This window comes from Equus caballus, chromosome 27 (assembly GCF_041296265.1).
Source record: "Equus caballus isolate H_3958 breed thoroughbred chromosome 27, TB-T2T, whole genome shotgun sequence".
Classification (NCBI taxonomy): domain Eukaryota; kingdom Metazoa; phylum Chordata; class Mammalia; order Perissodactyla; family Equidae; genus Equus; species Equus caballus.
The window spans coordinates 49965065-49989862 of NC_091710.1; the positions used below are offsets into that span (position 1 = coordinate 49965065).

The window sequence follows — 24798 nt, forward strand, 5'->3', positions numbered from 1 at the left end:
GCAAAACTTTAGTCAATCTACAAACTACATTCCTTCACTTTCTATCTTCATTGAGCCTTTGATATAGATGTGGATGCAGAGACGGGTGTACATGACACTTACACTTCCCTTTGGTTCGACAACTTAGAGTGAACTAGTAATTCTTCTTCCAAGCCTAGAATCAATGTTTTTAATGTAAGAATTTTTTCTTGTGTGTGTAACGTCTTTTTAAAGTTATTGAAAGGTTTGGGGAGAGAATTGCTGGAATAAAACATGTAGATGATAGAGATCTGGAATATAGCTGTACCAATTACCTTGATTCCTACAGAAGTAATTCTTGGTAAATCTTTTCTCTGAAGTTGAGTTTTCTAGCAACTTAACCTTAACATGTTACATGCACTCATTGGGCTTGATTTTCTGATTATAAGGGAATAATTTAGTGTTGGGGAACTTATAATAGAGGCAGTACTCAGGCGTTAGGCAAGTATGGTAATTAAGAATGTGTGTCCATGCCAGCTATAGGACGTCAGTGGATATTCAAGGCAAGACTACGAGAGTACTAAGTTGGATAATCAAGCTGAACTTAGAGGCAGAGACCATGGCAGACTCTCAATCCTATCTAAGCTGGGGGCAAGAATGAGAAGGGAATATTGCAACTTGGGGGCACACATGGCTACTCAGAAGTCACTAAGGAGGCTCAAGGAGCAAAGCTGTCGTAGGTGGGCTCCCAGATCCCAACTAGGGATCTTTGGCTAACTATGCTGAACTCCAGAGCTTGGGGGTCTGATGCTGTTGATAATCTTGCTTACTGCCGTCAGGATTGACTAAACAGCTACAGACTGAACCTATAGCTCATAGGGAAGAGGAGGGGTCATATATCACAGCCATAATGAGCTGAGAAACAGAGGACAGAGGGAGAAGATATGGGGAGTGAGAGTGGCTGACATTAAATGCCTATTTTTATTTCTGTTTTAAAACAAAATATCGATAATTATATGAAGTGAGTGAATCAAATATTGAAACTTTTTTTAATAGGGTAATTACAAATCTAAAAGTTACTCTCATACAAATAAAAAAGTCAGTTGTTTTTAACTCTCAATTATTCTATGGACTTTACCAAATTCTTAAAATTTCTTTTCAATCTATTTGTATGTATAATATTTAAGTTACTCTATAATCATATGATGAGTACTAAGTGCAAATGACTATTTTTAAAAATTTCAAAATCAAATAATTTCCAATTATTGAACCATTCCAACTATTCATTCTGTAAACAAAGAGCAGCCTGTAGTATAGATCTTTTCCCACTGAATAAATGCACATTGCTGCTTGCTTTATATAAAGTATCCATCATAACACCTAGAATAGTGAAGGGACTCAGTAAATGACAGCTGGTAGTATCGTTGTTGCTAAAAGTCAAACAGTTTTATCTAAAAAAATATTTTGAAAGTAAAGACTTATACATGCTATCAATGTCATGCTTACACTTTTTTCCCCAAACTTTTATGTAGTAATCACATTTAGATAGAGCATTGAGATAAATATTAATTAAAATTTAATGCCATAGGTAATAGGAAGAAACACCAAGTGTATGAACCAGAAAGAAGACTTTAAAAGTACATTTCAGAGTGGAATGTAAAAGACTTTAGAGGTTACCTGTAGATATGAACATATTAAGTTAATTATTTAAATTATTTTCTATTACCTGACGTAAAAGAATGGCAGAAAGGTTTGGGAGGTGGGGAAAAGAGTAAGAAAAAAGAAAACTTATCCAGAAACATGCCTAGGAGGAAAGCCATGTGTCTGAAGGCTGCATGTGCATAGGATGGCCTCTGCAGATCAGAAGTCAAGGTCTTGGCTGTTTGGGAAGACCTTGCTTCAACACTAATGTGACAGAAGAGGCTGTTCGAACTCGTCTGGTCCTGTTTCTGCACTCAGCACTCCTGGGATGCCTGAATGAAAGCCACAGCACAACCACAGAAGCTGCAGCTGTGACTGTCATCTGTGCTCTCAGCTCTGCCATCACTCCTTTTCAGACCAAGCTCTAGATAGAAGTGGTCCCATATTCAAATTTGAGGTCACACCAAAGCTACAAAACAGATGTCAGATATGGCTGAAATAATAAATAGTATATGACAAAAACCTGAAGAATAAAGGAGAGGGTGATTCCCCAAGCTGTCCTCCGCCATTGCTTCCCGTGACCGTGGCTCTGCCTCTGCGAGAAGCGATCTCTTTGAATGAGTGAGGCTTATTGTCTACATCATTTTTATGATAGCTACCATTTACTTACAAGCCTCCTGTGTGCCAAGCATCCTGTTCCATTTACTAGGTGTACAGTAGTGAGCAAAACAGATCTAGTCTCGACTCTCATGGCCCATAGCCTAGTGCACGGATAGACTTCAAACAGGTAACAAATCGATGATTCAAAATCGTAATAAGTGCTGTGAAGGAGAAGAGATTGCTGAGGGCGATTATAACAGAGATTGTGCGCGTCGGGAGGCCTGTAAGGAATTCTACTAAGATATTTTCAACTACAGGAAAAAGAGACTGAACCAAAGTGGCTTAAACGATAAGGGCATCTTTTCTCCCAGAAAGTAGGTCATGTAGAGGTTAAAGCAGGCTTCTTGGTGGGTGGATGCAGCGGCTCAGTCTTGTCAGTAGGAGCTCGGGTTCTGTCTGCTCTGCTGTCCACAGTATCAGTTTCCTTTTAAGACTGGGTCTTTTTATGCTTATAAGTTGTCTCAAACAAAATGGAAATTTATTTTCCTCTCCCTTAAAGATGGCTGTGACTAGGATTGCTTGCTTTCTTATTCATATCCAGCGTGAGAGGAAAGAGAAACAAGCTTATAGACTAAGTCTTTCCCTTTAGTCTAATTGAGCCAGCTTGGCAGAAACGCTGCTAGTTGTCCACCAACATCCATTGTCTTCAATTTTTAGCAGAACATGGAGCCACCTGGAATGAAGATTACATTTCTCAGATTTCCTTATCACTAGGTATGGCCTTAGCAATGGAATATAAATGGAAGGAATTTGTGTAATTTCTGAGATGTATCCTTACGGGGCGAGAATGCCTTTCCTTGTCCCTCTTCCCTTCCTGCTACTTGAATGGGAATAGGATGGCTGAACATCTGCAGCCGCATATTGAAGATAACAAAGCAATATAGATCCTGAGTGCTTGACACCTGTGGCACCATACCAGCCCTTGATGACATCCCTCCTCACTTCTTTCAAATGAGGAGAAACAAATTTTTATTTTGTTCAGAGCACCAACTGAGAGTGTTCTCTGCCATCTGCAGCTCCCAGCTGATATACTCTCTTTAAGTCATTGTCCAGAGAAAGGAATGCCATATGCTGGCTGACTTATTCCAATCAGCATTCCTCCCTGGATTGAGGATGTGGTTAGAGTTCCCAAGTTGCAGAGGTTACATGAGGGAAGGCTGGCCAATTAGGTGCAATTAGGAAGGAGGAAGCAGGGAAAAGTTGCTGAGTAACTGACCAACAGTGACCACTACGGGAGATTATTAGTTAACCAGGCAGAGAGAAAAGGGCTGAACAAGACAGAATAAAAGTATGTATTGAGTCTCTGAACAGGAATGAACTTGAATGTGGGTGTGTTCGAAGAACTGAAAGAAAGTATGAGAAATGAAGGAGGAAAATGATGTAAGACAGGGGTCAGATTATGTCAGACCTTATTGCAAAGCTCTACCCGTGTTTACCCAGAATGGTCCTGGTTTAACTATGTTGTGCTGGGAAAATTGTATTTCCTATCACTTTCAAAAATGCCCTGGTTTGGATCATAAACTCTCAACATGTTAAGGAGTTTGGACTTTATTCTAAATACAATGGGATGCAGTCTTTCTCCTCATTTACTTTTAGTGCAGACATCAGGCTTTTCTTGTTGTCTCACACTTTATCTTCTAGCTCTCCCTTGTTTATTTTCCTAGGCCAAGCTAGAAAATTCTTCCTGAATTGGCTCCCAAGGTCATCCAGCCTCAAAGAACAGATAAAAGCCCATTTCCATTCTTCTGAGCCATCTGACATTCCCTCCAAGGTTGCTTCTGTCTGCACTTCTAATCCAGCAAAACGATCATTGTATAAACAATCTTGCCTGTTGTTATAAACCATATCTTTGTTTTAAATATTCTTGCTTATGGCACTTCTTTTCAAGCTTATTTTGACTGATCTTGTAGCCATTCAGTCTGCCGAAAATTATTCTGCTGTCTGCTTTTTGACCTTGCATAGAATATTGTACCTTTCCTAGCCCTGTTTCCTTATTTGTAAAGTCGAGCTATTAACAACTGTTACCTCGTAGGGGCTGTATTAGTCCACTAGGGCCGCCATAACAAAACATGACAGACTGGGGGACTTAAACAACAGAAATTTCTTTTCTCAGCATTCTGAAGGCTTTAAGTCCTAGATCAACATGCATTCAGGGTTGGTTTCTGGGGAGACCTCTCTTCCTGACTTGTAGATGGTGCCTACTTGCTGTGTCCTCACATGGCCTTTTCCATGTATGCACACAGAAAGATGGAGAGAGAGAGAGAGAGAGCTCTCATGTCTCTTCCTCTTCTTATAAGGAGACCAGTCCTATGGGATTAAGGCCCCACCCCTATGACCTCACTTAACCTTACTACCTCTCTATAGGTCATATCGCCAAATAACAGTCACATTGGGGGTTAGGGCTTCCACATGAATTTTGGGAGAGAGATAATTCAGTCCATTATAGGAGTATTATGAGTAACAAATGAGATACTGCCTGGAAAGCACTTGGAATAGAGTTTTATATTTTAAATTTTGATATATTTTAGGATATATTGAAATAAAGATAGATATTTCTATGTATTCTAAATTTATATTGTAGTGCTCAATAAACCTTGTCTGCTACTATTATGGTTATTATTTTTTTCCCTAAGGCTTAACTTTTTCATTTCATCCCTGCCCTCCTCTTCAACTCAATTTGTATATCCAGGCTCTCAATCCTTGGGACAGTCATGTACCAAATGGACTTTAATGAGTCAGTCTTCATCCAAATCAATGATTATCAGGTGTAAAATTTGAAATTGCAGTTTACGCTGTCTACAAGAACACAAAAACTTGGAATATGAGTTAGGTGCTTTATTGTGACTGGGTAAAGTGGGGCAGTATTACATACAAGATTAATTGGGAAGAAAACAATATCTTTGACACAAGTCATACTAAGTATTATTTGAAAGAATCCAACATAGTGATAACACTCATGATTATTGTCATGATCTGTTGATTCAAAAAAGGAAAAGGGCTTAACTCCTAGTGACTTTGCTATAGCTGACACAATTATGATATGCGCAATCTTGCTATTTTGTTATCACCTATATTCCTCTTATTCATCGTCTCTAGGTTTAATATAGTAACTCCGCTTGTAATGTAGCCAAATGCTATTTTAATTCTCCATCAGGTACATTATAGATCCGCTCCAAATGCTCGACCAGGTATTCTTAGGCCCCCCGATGTAAAGTATCAGAGCCAAGATGTTCTGGAACAATGGTTCCCAAATATTGCTTCATGAGTTGGCTGCAAAAGAATCATCTGAGATATTTGTTTAAATATCACTTTCTGGGCCCTACTGAATCAAATCTCTGAGGATGATGTCCTACTGACTTCTCAAAATTAGACTTGTTGCAATGATCCTGGCTTTGAAAGAACTAAAGCTCGTGAAAGCCACTATCTGTAGTTAGTTGACACTCCACCAGATTTAGTCATTAACTGCTTATTTTCTGGAAACCTAAGAATTTCATGGAAAATAATTTGAATCCTGCCTATTATTGTGGTTTGTAGATAGAAAAAGGAAGATGCAGAAGGTGTTGATGAAAGTCATTATATAGCAAGGGAGAACAAGGAAGCTGATAGGCAAGAAGATATCACTTTAAGTGAAGGATTAGTGAGCAGAAGACACTACCACCGCTCCATCCCACTTTCTGAGGTAGGAGGAAGCTGAATGGATGGAAAGCCTTAATATTAACAAAAAATCACCTCCCCTCTTTCCCACGCCCTGCAGTGAGTGACTAATCCAATTGTCAAGTGTGGGGAGAAAAATCTGGACATGCACACCTCCGTTCTTTATTTTTTTTGAGGAAGATTAGCCCTGAGCTAATATCAACCACAAATCTTCCTCTTTTTGCTGAGGAAGATTGGCTCTGAGCTACCATCTATGCCCATCTTCCCTATTTTATATGTGGGATGTCTGCACAGCATTGCCTGATAAGCAGTGTGTTGGTCCAGGCCCAAGATCCAAACTGGCAAACCCTGGGCTGCTGAAGCAGAGAACATGAACGTAACCAGTACGCCATGGGGCTGGCCCCTCACCTCTGTTCTATGTTCTGTCTCTTAGGAGCTAGTTTCTTACCAAGAGGAGGCACTCTCTGCTGTTCCTCCAGGAGCAAGCTCTTCCCTATCTCACAGAGCAGTCTGATTCAGTCCAGAGCTGCCAGCAACTGGGTAGATAAATTCTCCTAATTCTTATAGTAAATGTAAGAGTCAAATGGATGGTATCCTTCAACCCAGCCTCTACTGGCAATAAAGGCTATATTTTGACTCCTGTCTTCTGTACTATTTGTCTTCGTCATTGGGAAGGGATAAAAGGTGTTATTTGTTGTCTTCCCTCAGGACTTCATCATTTTGTCACATTGGCCAGCATCACTGAGAAATAAGTTATAAGGAACAAAACCCAACATGGAGTCATCAAAACTTGGGCTTGAGACTACGACTTTCATGTGTGGACAGGGCATGTTGGCCTGTCATCAGGGCCAGGGCCACGATCCTTTTAGGGGTCCCAGAAAATGTTTTCGTTTCTTTAAAAATCTGAAGAAAAGAAATAGATATAATCCAACTTGGATTTGTCTTTATATCAATGCAGTTGTAAAGTATAATTTTTGATATTTTATAATAATTCTTTTTTATTTGATAGAAGGGCTCCCTGAAGACAAAGTGCCTAGGGCCCACAGAAAGCAGAATGCAGCCCCCCGATGGTCTCTAGAAGCTTTTATTAGACTGTTCAGCCATTTACAGTGATGCAGTCAGCTTTTAGCTGCTCTGACCTAAGTTCAGTCGGCTGTGTGGATGTTGACCCTGGTGGGTGCGTGTAGCTTAGGGCCTCTCTGTTCTCTTCACAGGTGAATGGCTGCTCCTAATGAAGGTAGAATTACAAGTGTGCAAGGCTCCGAGAAAACAGCCCTTGGAGAGCATCCTTCTGAAGCAAAGGCAGAAAGACGTCTGCAAAGGTGCAGTCTCGAGGTAGAGGCTGCCACAGCTTGCCCTAGAGGTACACTTGACGTACATCTGCAGAGTGTGGGGCCTCAGCGGATGCTGCTGTGACAAGAGCTGGAAGGAGGACTCCTCACAGAGAAATAGGTCTTTCTGTATACAGACCTTTTAGATATTAGAAGGCAGAATGTATCCGCTGCTTTTAGAATGCGGGACAGCTGATTGCTTTGCTCCCACAAAACACTAGTAAGGTTTTAGAATTAAAATCGGGATTCCTCAAATTCGACATTTAGGTGTAAGCTGGACTACAGAACAATAATATTGAATTCATGTGGCTTATCTATGGGATCAAATATAAAAATGCCCAGAGAATCAGTAGACAAACTTGAAAGTGACAGTGGGCATGAAGACTAGAACCAAGCTGCTGATCAAGCCTGCACTACCTGGACTGAGGAAATGTGCCTGGGGTTTTAGAATTCAGAGTGGAGGAGAGAGAGTATCAGGAGAAATTTATACAGGCCACTCAGGGAACAGGCGTTCAAAATCCCCAAAGTAGCTTCCAGTTCGGGAATTTATTGAGAGTGATTTTCAAGTTGCAACAAATGTGGAAAACCTGATGAACACTTTCTCTCAGATACAAGTTTCTTGAACCTAAGCAATTCTACAAGAAGAGACAGTGGCAGCAGCCTCGGAGGCACAAGACTAAAAATGTCGCCTTACAAGATCCGGTGGAGGCCCTATTCCCTTAGAGAGCTCTCACACAAAGCTCAGATTGCCGGAAATGTGAGGGTCAAAAGGGAAATGGAAATTCAGATTTTTTACTGGACGGGAAGAAAAGTACCCTAAACAAGACCTGATCACTGGGACTGTCTCCACTGCAAATTTAATATCTTTTCAAAAAAGACTTCAGTGTCACAAGTGTCACTCTCTGAGAGAGGAAATAGTAAGTATGGGTGGGCTCTTCCTTCCAGATATAGTAAATTCATCGTACCAAATTAAGCTCTCGCTGAGAGATTTCTTCCGTGTAAGTTCACAGTTATGGATACTGTACAACTGGCATCTTTTGATAGGCCATCTGGTGAAGACAGAACCCAGATTTTTTTTTTTTCACCTACTCTCCTATGCTCAGATACTACAGAGTTTCTGCCATGGCTTTTGGCAATATTAGTTCTGGGTTCTAGGAATGTAATTTTTCCTGGGATAATTTCCAGGAGCAGGTAATTGCCTTGTGTCCTTCGTTTGTTGGGTGTGGGGCTAGGGCTGTTGATAATCTTAGAAGTCCTACTATCTCCCTGAGCCTTCTAATAAGTGAGGAACAGCAGAGCCCTGGCATTGAGCTAACAGGGCTTCTGATGCCCTGAAGGTGTTACAGTCACTCGAGGGAGAATCTAGGCTGGAGCTGTTGCAGGAACTCCAACGCTCCCTAGTTCCTGAAAACAACTCTGACTGCGGCTGAGCAGAATAAGAAAATAATAAATTCATGCTTGGATCTTAATTTAGCTGAAGATTCTTTTGACTTTGAACTGGTAACTCACAAAAGCAAATCACTTTGATTTTGTACTTCTATCTCTTTACACGTGAACATGCTAACAGATTTATTCCCTTTTTAAACTTGTGAAGTTCAACAACATATTGAAAAAAGCACAAAACAAATGTATACCTTAAGAAATTATTATGAAGAGGTAACGTAGGTTCAAGAAAGGGCATTGCCCCCAGCATGTGCACACCTCCCTTGTCATACCCCCTGCCCCCCAAAAATACATAGTAATTTGGTAAATGCTGCCTAGCTGTTCTTCACTATACTTTTGCCACCTAAGTATGCATCCCTAAAAACAGTGGTTCAATTTTGCCTTTATGTGATCTTCATACAAATGAAATTGTATGGTACTTTTTGGGGGGTATAGGAATCATTTCCTCAAAGTTATGTTTGTGAGAGTCATACATGTGTATAGCTGTAGTTTGTTTTCATAATGAACTAAATGCCTGGGCCTGGTTCGCTGATGGTTTGGCTAAGCTGAAACCAGATGGGGTCCATTGGGCTCCCGCAGCCTTCAGCCTCAGTGTCCGCAATGCAGACCAGAAAACAAATGTGCTGTCTCCACTCGGTGGGTGGAATTCAATTTTATTCTCATAGCTCTGGCCAATACTCTCCTTGATGAGCCTTGCTAGATTTTTATGGATTCTTGGGCTCTTGCCAATGGCCTAGCTGTTTGGTCTACCACTTGGAAAACTGCAAACTGGCAAATTTAAGACACTCCTCTGTGAGGCCACAAACTGTGGAAACAAGCTGTGCTACTAAATGAACCATCTGGGTCACTCAGGTAGATGTCCGTGGTAAGGGCTCATTCTGATGAGACCAACTCAAGCTGCTGAGTCTGCACCACGCAGTTTTTAAACATTGCTGCCTGGATCCATCATCGCACTGAACATGGCAACACATCCACCATAACAGCTTGGGCAAAAGCGAAAGATTCTGTTTTTGATGCGGAGACTAACACTGCATCAGATATGTGACTCCTGTCATTTGTCTCCGAGGACAGGAGGCAGTATGGCATGGGACGTGCCCCCACCCACTCCTGGCAGTTTGACTACATCAGAACTTTGACCCTCTCCTGGAGCCATAGATGATGCCTTACAACTATTAACAGGTTTTTTCTGTTTATGATATTTTCTGTTTTTCTAGTCCAATCATTTAACAACTGTCTCTTGAAACTAACCTGTGCCTTGTTTTTAGCTTTCTGGGCCATTTTCAGTTCCTCAATGGTGTGCTTTTTATCACAAAAACTACTCAACAACAGATGGACAGTCAAGGTATTCGATGAATCTTCCATGCTCTCTTCAATCCACAGGTGTCTGATACTGTTGAGCATTAGAACAGCTTCCTGAATGATAAACTAGGAAAGAAATTCTGTCTTTACCTCCCTCACCTCCTCCTCATCCACACACTTTAAGGCAGATTGGTCACTGAATGTGGCTGTCAGCAGAAAAGGAGCATCCCCTCTCATCTGCTTCCTCGGTAATGATAGAATGAAAGGATTGGGGAGTTACAGAGATTCATTTTGAAGGTTCAGGATTCTTCCCTGACCATTCCCAGGCATAATGCATCTTTCTTTGTCCCTAATAGCAAACCAGCCTGGTTAATACACCCTCCTGGTGGCAGCCCAACAAAAAGGGGCCCTTGGGGTTTCAAACTTAATTCTAGGTGTGCCACCTGGATGCATTTTTTTGAGTTGCGTGGTCCTAAATTGTGAGGATAATGATGACTGGTTGTGGACACTGCTTGCCATGTCCCACTACAATGGCCCACATAGGCTAAAGTTGAAGATGTAATGGGTCTCTGTGTTTTACAAAAATTCCCTTGTCCCTGTTGCGTCTGACCATTCTGAACAAAATGTCTGAGTGTGAGCAGAGGATGCTTGGGAAAAAGGTGAAGTTACAGCTATTGGAATGGAGTAAGACCATCTTGTGCCAGTGGAGTGGGAACTACAACCTGGGCACATGAAGAGGAAGTACCTTAGACCCTGGGGTGTGCAGCAAGGGAGGAACATTAATGATCTTTGCCCTTCAGAACTGCCCTCAGAGCCTTCCTCGCAAAGTAAAAGTAAAAAGGCCCATTTCAGCTTTCCCAAACTGTTCACCGCACCTTCAGTTTATTGGACAGCTGGACCTAGTGTTCCCAGCCAAATGGTCATAACCACAATTTGATCACCATTCCCCTTAACTGTATTGAGAAGTCTATTGGAGACAGCCAGAGATGGCCTCGGCCCTGCACCTCCCCATCGGTACCTCTGGAAGTCTTCTGCACTTCCACTCCCATAGCCATCACTTAGTTTTTCCATAGGGTGGGTGAATGCTAGCAGTTGTAGTATGGACAAACCAGACAGATTTCACTGACTGCCCTCAGGCAGTCTCTTCAAAATTAAGGACTAGACTCAATTATCAAGCTAAGCTGGAAAATTTAAGATTTACCAGTCATTGCAAGGCCGTGTTTGAGGCACCTGAGTTCCCCTCCCCCCAAATAATGTAGGTATCACTTGGGGTGGTCCAACAATTGTAAACAATACTTTCTTTCCAGGGGCACCATGCACATCCTTGGGGTGGTACATCTTGTGTGGAAGCCAGGCATTAACTTGCTTCCATCCTGAAACCAAAGTGGCATGCGCCCGAGGAGTGATTTAGAAAACACCACCAGTAGATCAGGTGGCCCTCAGAAGACAGCAGATCTCTCTCCCAAAATGAGGCTACCTTTTGTTACTTGGAGTGGCTCCCTAGAGAGATAAGGGACTCATTATTTATGCATATTCTGAGGATAATTATCCCTACAATGAGAGAGTTATCCCTAATTTGGAAAAGAAGGTTCAAAATTTGTCCCTAACTTTAGCTAAAATAATCAATGAAATACATCAGTGCTGGAAGGCATGCACTGATGCTTTATAGGAATTGTTCAGCTGGTTGGGTCCAGGACTCTGGGGGAACAGTTGACATCAATACTGCAAGATTTTCCTCATCCTGCTGCTTGGAGTCTTGTTAGCTGTAGCCTTAATTACATGCTGGATGAGACAAATTAGATGGATTTGGTCCCAGCCTCTGTTGATCAGATTAGTCACGGTGGCTGACAGAGTGACATACTCGTGGGAAAATTAGCCAGAAGCCAAGATGGTGTACAAATGAGGGGTGAAGATGTTGGCACACAATTCTCCATGGGTGTCTTGTGTCTGTGCTCTTCTAGTAGGCAGAGGCACTTGCTGCCTTTTTTCTAGACTATCTTTTCAAGGACGTTTGTATAGCAGATAGCCTTGGGACATAGAGATCAATGTCTTTCTCTGGAGCAGAGGGCAGGTTTGTTTATTGCACAGTATAATAATGATAATGGTCTCCCTCCAGGACAAAGTTTAGGCAAGATTGCTGCCCATTACAAAAGATCTGGGTTCCTAAAGCTTGGAGTTCCTCAGCTGTGGCGCAAACCCACTGCATGTGCAGCATACAGCTGGTCCCCTCCACATTGCCCCGGAGGGATTGGGAGGCAAGAGGAATTGATGCAAACACTCTGCTCTTGCTACTTTTTGTGCCACGAATAATAAAGTCCTTTGACTTGAAATAAAGTGTTTGATCCAGGTGGCTCATGTGTTCTGTCAGCAGCCTGAAACTATAGCAGGCTAATTGATTACGTTGCAAGCAGGGTAAAATCTCAGATCCCTCACAGCGCTTGACAGGGAGGATTTTTGTTTATTTATTTATTTTAAGCATGCTTGGGAGTCATCGGGCTCTTAAATTTGTGGATTGATACCTTTCATTAATTTTGATAATCTTCCCAAATTTTGCGTCTGACTATTCCCTCTTTCCTCTCTTTCTAAGACCTTGATTAGACATGCACTAGATATTCTCACTGTATCTTCTATTCCTCTTGTTCTTTGTCTGTCTCTTTTATCCTGGTTGGTTTTCTTCTGACTTATCTTCAGGTGTACTAACTTTCTTTTAGTTATATCTAATCTGCTAATATACCTATCTGCTGAGTTAATTTCAGATATTGTGTTTTTCAGTTCTAGGATATCTATTATTTTATTTTTTGCTTTTTAGTTTTTCTTTTTGAGGAAGATTAACCCTGAGCTAACATCTGCTGCCAATCCTCCTCTTTTTGCTGAGGAAGACTGGCCCTGAGCTAACATGCCTGCCCATCTTCCTCTACTTTATATGTGGGACGCCTACCACAGCATGGCTTGCCAAGCAGTGCCATGTCCATACCCGGGATCCGAACCAGTGAACCCCGGGCCGCCGGAGTGGAACATGCAAACTTAACCCCTGTGCCACTGGGCCAGCCCCTTTATTTTTTGCTTTTAAATTGTGATGTCCTTTTTAAAGATTCCAGTTTCCTGCTGAGATGTTAAAATTTGGCTTCTGTCTCTATAAGCATAGTAAAATATTTGATATACATACTAATATACATTTTGTATATTTCTGGAAATTTCACTATCTGGAATACCTATGAGTCTCTTTCTGTTGTTTGTTGTTGTTTGTGCTGGTTCTCATTCTTGCTGATACATCTTTTCATGTGTTTCCTTATTTGTGAATGAGTGCTAGATATATTTCAAAAAATATGTATAGAAGTAATTTAAGGCCTATGATATTACCTTCTTCCAAAGGACTTTTTTTTGTTGTTGCTTTCTGGCAGGTGCCCATGGATAGTAGCAAACTTGAATCACTTTATCCAATTTCCAGGATTGAAATTTTCTAGACCGTATAGACTGTTGTCATTGGGAGGGGCTGGTTTATTTCTGGTCTGTTCTTACTCCTAGATTTCACCTCTTTTGGATATCAACTCAAGTGGTGAAGTGAGCACTTTACCGTGACCCTCAATCTTGGCAGGCCTTGTACTTCAACTTTCATTCCTTCTTTCCCCAAGAGCCCGTTAGAAGGATTGCTTAACCTCTCTGCCATCTCTTTGTGATAGTCAAAGCTTTTCATGTTCCTAGGGCACAAGTAGCCCCAAACCCTATGCCAGCCTCTCTGGATTTTCCTCTTGCCCTAAATTCTTGGCCTGATGATTTCTCACTTTCTTCCTAGCTTGTTGATACTGAGAACATGATTTTAATATTTCATCCAGAAATTTTTGTTGTCTTCAATGGGAAGTTTGTTCTGAATTAACTAGCCTGCCATACCAGAAGCCAGGATTTATTTATTTTGTCAGTTTAGTTTTTATTTTATTGCAGTGTAATTTACATTTATTTATTTGTTTGTTTTATTTATTTTTTTTGAGGAAGAGTAGCCCTGAGCTAACATCTGCCACCAATCCTCTTTCTTTTTGCTGAGGAAGACTGGCCCTGAGCTAACATCTATGCCCATCTTCCTCTAGTTTATATGTGGGATGCCTGCCACAGCATGGCTTGATAAGCAGTGACATGTCTGCACCCGGGATCTGAACCAGCAAACCTCGGGCTGCCGAAGCGGAACATGCAAACTTAACCACTACACCACTAGGCTGGCCCCAAGTGTAATTTACATTTAGTAAAATGCACAGATCATAAATATACAGTTGATGAGAGCTTTTTTTCTTCAAATATATATTCCATGTTACCATCACCCAAATAAAGATAGCTAATATTCCCATCTTCCTGGAAAGTTATCCCATTCTTCTTTCTGGTCAATCCTTCTGCCCCACCCCAACCCTAGAAATCAGTCTTTTAATTTATATCACTAGATATTTATATTGTTGATCTTAAACTTCATATAAAAGAAATCATAAACTATGTACTATTTTGCTCAACATACGTTTTTCACATTCATCTATGTCTTGCACATATCAATGGCTTAATCCTTTTATTGTTCAACTATATTAACTTATATAAATATAACATAATTTGTTTATCCATTTCCTATTAATGGACATTTGGAATATTTCCAGTTTGGGGTCATATGAATATAACCATTATGAACATTTTCAGGATTCATCCTTTAAATTTTAATTTCTTGTGGGAAATGAGAGGGCATTCATATTTAAATCTAAAGTGTGTCTATGTTATTCCAGATTCTTGAATCACACCAAGCTACATCTTCCAACTTAATCGCCGTCAGTTTGTTTTAGTTGCCATATTTTTTGTTATTTTTAAATTTATTTAATAAATTCTTAAAAAGCACTTAGTATGTGCTAGACACTGTTCCAAATACCTTTAAACAGTAACTTATAATAATCTTGACAACCTATTGAAGTAGTTATTATCAGTATTCACAGTTTACCGATGAAGAAATGGAAGCACAGAAAGGTTAGTTAACTTGCTGGAGGTCACAGAACTAACAAGTAGGAGGGTCGGGATTCAAATCCAGAGTCTGGCTCCGGTGGCAGTGATGCCTGTTCGAGAAAATGTTCATATCTGAGCAGAGAATACCCACAACATACCCTCAGATGACCTGAGAATAAATAATTAGGCCCGTTAAATATGCTGCAGCAGCTCTTTATAGTAAACCATTGTACAAAAAGTGGGTAAATATGAAATATTAAATGTGCTGCTTTGAATAGCAGGATTGTTAAACAGAAGAGACTTGCCACAAATCAAAGATGGAGAAAAGACACAATTTAAATACCTATTGACCCAAGTTAATTCTTCACTCATGTTCACTCACTTATTCAGCGAGTGATCTTGCACTTTCTCTGTGTGAGTTGCCAAATCCATGTGACAAATACGTGAGGGGATGAAGGGCACCATTATATTGCCAGTCCCTCAGTGTTGTTGTGGAGTCTGCTTTCCCTTGCCATTTGCAAAAAATTCTTATCTTGGTTTTCTGGACCTCAATGTCGTGCATATTGATCTTCGTCTTTGCAAAATATTTAGAACCCACTACTGCCTCTGGTGATACTATAGACTAAGGCCAGGTGAGGGAGCTCCCCAAAGAACTCTATGTAGAAAGCTTGACCAGGCCAAGCTAGGAGGCAGTTACCATGAAAAAATGAAGCCTGAATGTAACTGTAAGGACAAATTGAGCCTTGAGAATGGTTCATGCACCAAGTGAGCAAGACAAGAGAGAATATGAAATGCTGAACTGACGCTGAGGTTGACAGTCAAGTGAATGCTTCTCTTGACTTTTTGTTGATTTTACATTCTGGGCTTTAGACAAAGAAAAGAGCAAAACAAATTGCATAATTGAGGGAAAATCTGTTGTTAAAGATGCATATTTTATTTGTTCCAAGTACAGACGGAGTCACCTGATGCTGAGTTTAACACCGTGAGAGCCAGGGCCTTATCTGCCTTGATCAGTGCTGCTCCCAGCCCAGTGCCCAGCAGGGCCTGGCGCACAGTACGCGCCCAAGAAGTATGTGCCAAACCAGCAGCCACATCTTCCCTTGCAAAGCAGAGGAGTAGGTGGGAGTTATTTAGTGGTGGTAAGTTGGAGTTTGAGTTATTACTGGAGGGCGAGATTGTTTATTTTAGAAAGGGCAATAAAATCAGGGGCTCACAAATTGAGGGGTTGCCTTTAAAAGGAAATTAAGCAAAATGCAGGTGCAATTATACAGCCTTACAAGTCTGTGATGGAACAACTATCGTGTTTTGTAGGAAGGAGAACAGGCCTGGAGGGTTAAGGGACTTGCCCAAGTTCCTCCAGCTCATAACTAGCAACTGGGGCTTCTAAACTGGGGCTTCTGAAGGCCTCGCCCTAGCACTTTCTGCTGCCTTACCCAGTTTATCCTGGGACATGCATGCCAGCTGCTAGCTGCTCCTCAGAGGAAATGCCCAGGCTTTCAGATGGCCGTACAGCTTCCACTGTCTTCTTTCCTCTGCTTGTGCAGCTTTAATTCACAGGCTGCTGTAGGGTAAGAGTAATATATAACAAAATATATTTTGCTGTTGCCATTCTTATTATCATGGTCATTATCACATCTTCAGGTAAGGCTGTGCAGTTCCAGAACCTTAGTTTCTTAAACCGGGAACCACTAGAATTCCAGTGGAGAGCAGCTTTATTTTTATTCAGGTCTTTTATTTTTCAAACTCTCAAAATATGTGGAGCTACCAGCTTTCAGTCAAGTTTTCCTGGACCGCACATATATGACTAGAAGCTGTTTAACCTAAGGCAGCCTCTAGTTAGGGCTGACCACAACATGTGATGTTTACTGTGACTCAATTTTTAGCATAGAGGCTGTTCTGAGTTTTGGAAAAAGTCTGCGACTTTTGCCAGTGAACCTAGATGAAATATAAATTAATGACAACTTTGTGGATGATATTTTATTTTTCTTATGGATTATCGTAACACTAGCAGAAGTTACTCTTTTTTTCCATTCTACTGGAAGCACAGCTAGAGGCCAAAAACAAGAATTGACTCCCACGTAGTACAGTCAAACAGAATAGAATCGTCTCACCCAGACTTACCCCAGCTGACAATATAAACAACAATTATAGCGATGGTTATAATCTCTATGAGAGTTCATCCTTCATCAATAGTTAAAGACATCTCATAGGAACCTGAGCCATCAGTACCTATAGTGCTGCTGTGAATACATTAATTATTTATGACAGAAACATTGCATCACAATGGCTAAGTCTATATTAGGTGTTGAGACAACATGCTTTGGTTCACCTTTGTGAAGTGTCTATTTCCATTCCAGTTAAACAGAACCTACAGGATCTACTGAATGGAGAGAAGGCTAAATTCAGTTATTAATTCCCTTTGAGGATTTGAACTTAAAGTGTAAACATTTCTGTTTTTATTTCAAATTCCTCTGTATTCTAAACATGTACGGCTCCAGTGCATTCTAAACATCTAAGAGCTTCATTTGCCTTTATTTTTTTCTCATGAGATTTCACAGAATTAAAAAATGAGGGTTATCTTTTCAATGGTGTTGTAATCCCAACAGTGAGCTATTATCCTGCCAATAACAACTTGCATAATCTTTTTCCTTTCGTTTTATCAGCTACCACTGACCTTCAGGTTTATGAGCAAATGCCTTTTCTCAGTTGGCTTTCATAAATACTCCTCAAAAGCCCGGCTCCAGGGTTGGGAAGATGCCTGCCACTGTACTGAACATGAGCAACCTTGCTGTTGGAATGTAAGCCTGCACTTTTATTTTTTGGAATATTAGGAATAAAAAAGTCAATTAGGGCCTTTTGATTTCTATCAGAGAATAAAGCAGCACATTTCTTTTTTAAAAAAGAAAAAAGAGTCATTGCACTGGAGTCACTATATTTCCTCTACTTAAAAATATTTGTGCTAGGGGCTGGCCCCGTGGCCGAGTGGTTAAGTTCGTGCGCTCCGCTGCAGGCGGCCCAGGGTTTTGTTGGTTTGAATCCTGGGCGTGGACATGGCACTGCTCATCAAACCACGCTGAGGCAGCGTCCCACGTGCCACAACTAGAAGGACCCACAACGAAGAATATAATACAACTATGTACTGGGGGGCTTTGGGGAGGAAAAGGAAAAAAAATAAAATCTTTAAAAAAAAAAATTTGTGCTAAAATTTATCAACTGGAAAACACTACAAACAGGCAACTTTTGTCATGTCCCATTGACATTTTCGGTCTAATAACTTGGGTCAATACTCTAGCTAAGTCAAAACAGTTTAGCCCTATCATCTCTGGAAATGAGATTCTCTCTTCCATGAGAATTTAAAGACGAATCTGGCCACATTTGAAAGTTATTATCCCGTTCAATATCTGAACGACATGAAATGAAGTCCCTGAAATATAATTTAAAAATGGGAATTCATGTAGGACCCTGGGATGCTGAAGGAGGGTGAGCAGGAGACCTGGAAGAGAAAGGGTGGGAGCCCCAGGAGGTGGCCTGATAGAGGACTCTCCTCCAACATCTGTGTGACGGAGAGGAACAGAGACAGCACCTAGAGAGGTGGCAGTGGGAGGAAGCCAAGGAGCCTTGTTTCTTTGGAAATTGCTTTAAGGATCATCCTTTCACACTGATGTCCTGATTCCTACTCCATTATCTTATTAAAATAATAACTTGAGGGGCCAGCCCAGTGGCGCAGCAGTTAGGTTCACATGTTCCGCTTTGGCTGCCAGGGTTCGCCGGTCTGGATCCTGGGTGTGGACGTGGCACCGCTTGGCATGCCATGCTGTGGTAGGCGTCCCACATATAAAGCAGAGGAAGACGGGCATGATGTTAGCTCAAGGCCAGCCTTCCTCAGCAAAAAGAGGAGGATTGGTAGCAGATGTTAGCTCAGGGCTAATCTTCCTCAAAAAAAAAAATAACAAATAACAGTGACTTGAAGGTCACCAGTGAACACCTTCTGGCCAGACCTAATGTCCTCTTTATCCCCATTCTTTTTGATCTTAGTCATTTGACTGTTTTGAACACTCAAAGTTTTTTGTTTCAGTTTTTTTTTGAAGAAGAAAATTAGCCCTGAGCTAACTATTGCCCGTCCTCCTCTTTTTTGCTGAGGAAGCCTGGCCCTGAGCTAACATCATGCCCATCTTACTCTACTTTATACGTGGGACGCCTACCACAGCCTGACGTGCCAAGAAGTGCCATGTCCGCACCCGGGATCCAAACCGGGGAACCTTGGGCCACTGAGAAGCAGAATGTGCGAACTTTAACCACTGCACCACCGGGCCCGCCCTCAAAGTTTTTAATGTACTAACTTTCACCTACTTGATTCTTTGCCCTCTCTGTCTGCTTCCTCTCTGTTGTTTATATAGGGGCCACTCACCCACTCTTAGCTTTGAAGAATCCAGAAGTATTCACTGAGTCATGAAACATTCCTCTTTTCCTTTATTCCCATTTGTTGAGCGCACATAAGATTTCATCTCATTTAATCATCAGAGCATATATAGCCTGCCCTACTAATGTAGGTAGCTGATTAAATACAGTCTTATACTGATCTCTTCACTGGGCGTGTGTGTGAATCTGTGTCACTCTGTCTCCATCTCTGGATGCATAAATTGTCTTTGTTCATTCAGGTCGTAACTGCATAAAAATAGAAGATGTGAGTGGTAACTTGAGCATCTATTTTAGAGTCAGAACTATTGCTCACAATGAACTTTTATACGTCACTAAAGCTCTCTGAACCTGATTTTCTTCATCTTTAAAATGTAAATAACAATAATACTCACCCTTCTAAGATAGAATAAGATAGTAAATGAGGAGATATATCTAAGACATGTGGCATATAGTGGACTCTCAGTAAATGATTTCTTCTTGTGTTTTTAACTTCTCTCACATCATCCATTCTAATGACACAATTGTTGTGCTCAATTTTGGTTTGATGGATGGATGGATAGATGGATTGATTCACTGAAACTAACAAGGTTAAGATGGTTGGGATATACTGGCTAATCAACCAAATCTTTCTACCACATCCTGTCAACATGGTAACTTATAAAAATATTTACCCAATAAATCATTTAAGTTCTTAATCAATCTTTTATTTATTTATTTATTTTAAGAAAATGCTAATGCCAGGAAAATAGGTGCAGAATACTTTTCATTTGTCTTTTAAATGTTAATAAAGTGATTCATGGTGTTATTTGGAAGAGTCTGTAATGTGAAAAATACATGATGAGTTTGCTTACTGTGAGTTATTTTATGTAGCCTTAATTTTTATTTAGTGATTAGTAGAATTAGAGGTGGTAAAAGTTGATGAAGGAGTGTATACACCAACACAGAAAATAGAGATGGGAATCAAGGAACTCATTAAAATAAAACCTGACATCTTGACATAAAATCCTAAATACTGCATAGTAGTATTTTTCTGCTAGTAAAACTATAGCGATTTAAACCTAATGCCCCAATTAGAGCAGCCTTATTGAAATAAAAGTCTTCCTCAACCCCGAAGAATCCAGGTCCCTGATTAGCTGATGTGGAGATGATTATTTATAATAACATTTACCGGTAAAGAGGAAGGAGTGAAACCTTAGACAGACATTTAGATGTGACTTAGGCGGGTTTTATTTCTGATTCTACAGCACCAAAGTGGAAGTCAGTGCAGTGACTCAGAGCATTGTGATGGTCCAGCTGTCCACGGGGCATGCTTCTCCAGTGTGTAGTCACGCATCCCCGTGCCAGAGGGAAGACTAACAGCAGGGTGATCACCATGTAATCACTTAACTGACCCACTCTCACCACTAGTGAAAGAGAGGAACATACAGTTACTGTGTCTTCAATACTTTGAAGTTCATTTTTATCAATTCCCAAAGCACATGTGAAATGGCATGCTAGGTCCAATTCATGGCCACTCAGTGTATTCTGTGCCTCTGAGGACCAGACCAATGGCCATTTTCATAAAGAGCTCAGTATTTTCTTTCTAATATATTGACCTAGTTTTTTTTCTGGGAGGCACTCAGTCATTGGAGAAAGAAGAAGCCTACTTTATTTTACAGCATTGTCTCCTTTGTCTTAGAACTATGTCGTACAAATCAGTCCAATCAGAAAAGATAAACGTAAAACGCATACAGCAAAGCAGACAAGCACACGACGCTTACCAATATGACCAATCGTTGATATACTCTTTTATTCCAAGAACAGCGACTTCTATTTTCTTATGTCTTTGTTGTTATTTGTTATTTTGGAGCTTCTCAGAAGAATTGGGAAGCAATATAAGAATTAATAGGCCCCAAATCTGTTCATATAAGTGTATAAATAAGCTCCCTGTTTAATATGTCACTTTACCATTTGGCGTATTATTTTTGGCTTATGTGCCAAAATATTGCCATCTACATTGCTGTTGTTAATAATTTATTCTATTTCTCTTTTAAAAATTTAGTTTGCCTAAGGATGTCCTTATGGACAGTTGCATTTCGTTCATAAATTAAACCAGATTTAGGTTAACAAAGATTCTAGCCCTAAAAAGCATATTGTCTCACTTGGTGTTGGATGGTCTAGATGAAACACTTATGTTGACTTGATAATTCTCTGGATATGCCGCCTTCTCCAGAAAACATTTTCTGACTCTTCCCTATCAGGATTAGGCCCTTCTTTGTGCTCCCAGAATACTCTGTGTTCACTTGTATTTATCTGATGTCTCGTCTGTTTCCTCCTCTAGACTATGAGATCCTATGGCAGAGACATTACATTCTTCTTTGTCTCCCCAGCATCCAGCAAAACGTGTGACACATTGTAGATGCTTAAAAAGTGTTCACTGGATGAATGAAGAGTCTAAAGTTATTATTCTATGGTTTTCCAGTCTATCCACTTATAAAAAAAAAGTTTTTTCTGACAGCAGTGAAAGCAACAGAATTGGCTACTTTGATGAGTAGTTCTTAAGATCATCATGCCATGGACTATTTGATGAGTTAGTTCATGGTCTACAATTAGGACCATTTAAAAGGCTTCCATTGATGAACTTAATTTTACCTTGCTATTATGAATATCATTTACAATAACAACAGGAACCCCATACACAAAATCCTCAAAGTGTTTATGATCATTAGATACTAAAAAAGGAAATAATCGGTATACAAATTTCAATACCTAGATTTTGAAATTCAGAGCAGAGAGGTGGGGTGTCATTTTAGACGGAGAATGGAAAGTCAGGAGTCTTGCAATGGGGCATGTGTTGCAGTTGCTTCCATGGAATATTGTCAGACCAATAGGAGTTTGCAAAGAACTTTTATGGACAGTATAAATATTTTGAGCTGGAGGCATCATTACCAGCTGATATTTTCTTTCCTCAGGACCAGCTGTTCAGGAGCATCCCGGACCGGAGCCAGGCACATTTAAGACTTGGATCTAACCAGTGGCCGCTGCAGATTGTAGTGCAGCAATGTCGGTGTTAGAAGAAAGCCGGCCATTTGCTCAACAGTTATCCAATGTCTACTTTACGATACTTTCACTTTTCTGTTTTAAGCTTTTTGTGAAAATCAGCCTTGCCATCCTTAGTCACTTCTACATTGTGAAAGGCAACCGCAAGGAAGCGGCCAGGATAGCAGCTGAATTTTATGGAGTAACCCAAGGACAAGGTATGTTTACCGTCATGCTCTCTTGTTTCCAGTTGAGTTTAACTACCGTTTGATCCACAGTCCAAAAAAATATGCCATGTTTTCTTTATGGACTGCTTCAAAGTGATTATTTTGTAAACTTCTCTGTATGGAAAATATTTGTTAACTCACTTCGTAGCTTCATAAAAAAGAAAATTAGTTTGCTGTGTAAATGTCTGGGTTAGTAAAATCAAGGTATCATTGCAAAATAGATTAATGGAAACTACTATTAAATATATATTTCTATCAATAAATAATTTAAAACTTTAAATATTTAATTTTGTAAGCCATAGTTTTAGAGGTTTCAATTACTGATCACACTTCAATTGTCCTTTAACATGTACTTGAATTTTTATGATTTTTAAATCAAATCTTTAGTTATATGTAAAATAATTGTTAGCGGAGAAGATTTGAAAATTTTGTTTTTCACAGCTTTTGTTTTACCAAGATTAACCACTTGATTATAAAATAAAACACAATGTGTCAAATATTAAGATTTATGGCATGTGTTTTCCTGGTGAAATTGTTGTTGCTTTGCTCAATTTGCAAAAAATTGATTATAAGAGGATAGGAACATGAATTAACAAATTTAACAAATGTGTGCAACCAGGTACATCCATCCACGTTTCTTAGGAGAAATTAAAGTATGAGACCAAGTGAGAAACGATAATTGTAGCCATAGACTTTAAAGGTTTTAAAACCATTTACACTTTATTGGATAGATATTCTGTACAATAGAAACAATTCTCATAGTGAGCTTCAAGGTGATATTTTAATTTCTTATTGTCTTTTGATTAATTTCTGGTTTGAAAATCAGCAGGCAATATGAACATTTGAAGGCCCAAGTACCTCTAAAGTAACTTAAATTTTCAGAATCAAAATATACTGTCAAATAATTAGAGAATGTAATTTAAAAAAAAAAGCCCTTAGAATAGAAAGCTTGCCTTCTTAAAATCTGCTTTCCTACATTTTTTGATTTGTGGAATAATTCATTTTAAAATCTAGGTTACTCTGTAGGTACATGGGAAGTTGAGTGAAGGTTAGAAAGTCTGTTTTGATGTGTGAGGTAGATAATGAGCACATTTTTCCTCAGGAAGATAGTTCTCACAGAAAGTGAGGAATTTATGTTCTTGTTCAAAGTGAGGAAAATCTAAAGGCCAGGATGAGATTCTCAGAAGGCAGATGAAGTCTAGAGGACATGGGCAGTCTTAAATCTTCCCCCACCAGCTCTGCTTCCGAACAGGTGTACTGTTTCAATGTGGCATACACTGTGTTGGTAAATGGAATATTTTGTTAAAAAACAAACAAACAAACATAAAAACTAGATTTTAACACAAAAACCATATTTCTAGATATAAGACTAAATAGATTATATGATCATAAGATGGTAAAATATGCTCTCATGGGCATCCTATAAGCTCATTACTTCAGAGTCAAATCTTGCCTATGTATTATGAGAATTGCCATAGGTAAAAATGTGAAATATTGGCTAAAAATCCACATTGTTTTTGTAGATTGACCAAGGTTTTTAAGAAACTATGGAAGCTCCTTTTTATACATATTTACAGATAACAAGAAACCATCGTCCCTCTTTAGCCTGATCTCAGTGAGCTTATGCTGGGAAGTCACGGGAATGTATGAAATGGCTTCCATGTTCCCGTCCACTTTTATGAGTCTATGTTAAGATCAGTTAAAACTCTAGGATTCCATCCCAGCAAAGAAAGAAAGAAATCAACACTCACTAATAGAAAATCCTTTTCCTGGGAACATAAAGTTTAAAAAAAATTTTTTTATTTTTTTTAATGTTAAATCTAACAAAATTCTCCTTTCCAATATCTTACATTAATCTATATATTAAACAATAGAATATATGTTTTATTCAGTGTAAGCATAATTAGTCTCAAATTTTATTTTAATATTAGGAGGACAATGTGGTACCTTACAAATTCTTTCTTGATCTCCTATCTCTAAGAATTAATTCTTCCTTACTGAGGAAATTATTACTTTCTCCATTTTAATATAGCTTTTTTTTTTATTTACTACAATTAAACTATTTTTATTTTGTTTATATTTTTAGAATTAACTTAGGCTTAATTATCTTTGTTTAATCTAGCAATTTCCTCCTTCCTAAGAAAGATTATCACCTTCATTCCACTTTGAATTAGGTTTCTCAT

The 24798-nt window shown here is 39.6% G+C and overlaps 1 protein-coding gene and 1 long non-coding RNA gene across 3 annotated transcripts in view; one reads left to right on the forward strand and one right to left on the reverse strand.

The window, feature by feature from the left end:
• Window positions 1-920: 920 nt before the first annotated feature.
• LOC111770898 (uncharacterized) lies at window positions 921-17217 on the reverse strand. Its single transcript, XR_002804362.2, has 3 exons — window positions 17073-17217; window positions 16385-16512; window positions 921-2932 (listed from the first exon to the last, which is right to left on the reverse strand). It is a non-coding gene; the product is annotated as an uncharacterized lncRNA (long non-coding RNA).
• ASB5 (ankyrin repeat and SOCS box containing 5) overlaps window positions 8043-24798 on the forward strand; it is a 65133-nt gene continuing 48377 nt past the window's right edge. The window contains exons 1-2 of one of the 2 annotated variants that reach the window (XM_070253112.1): window positions 8043-8161; window positions 22322-22606. In XM_070253112.1, coding sequence (XP_070109213.1) covers window positions 22411-22606 — 196 coding nt within the window. In that variant the 5' untranslated portion in view covers window positions 8043-8161; window positions 22322-22410. Of the gene's footprint in view, window positions 8162-15979; window positions 16091-22321; window positions 22607-24798 lie in introns of those variants that run through there. The other variant, XM_023630549.2, reaches the window with a different exon arrangement.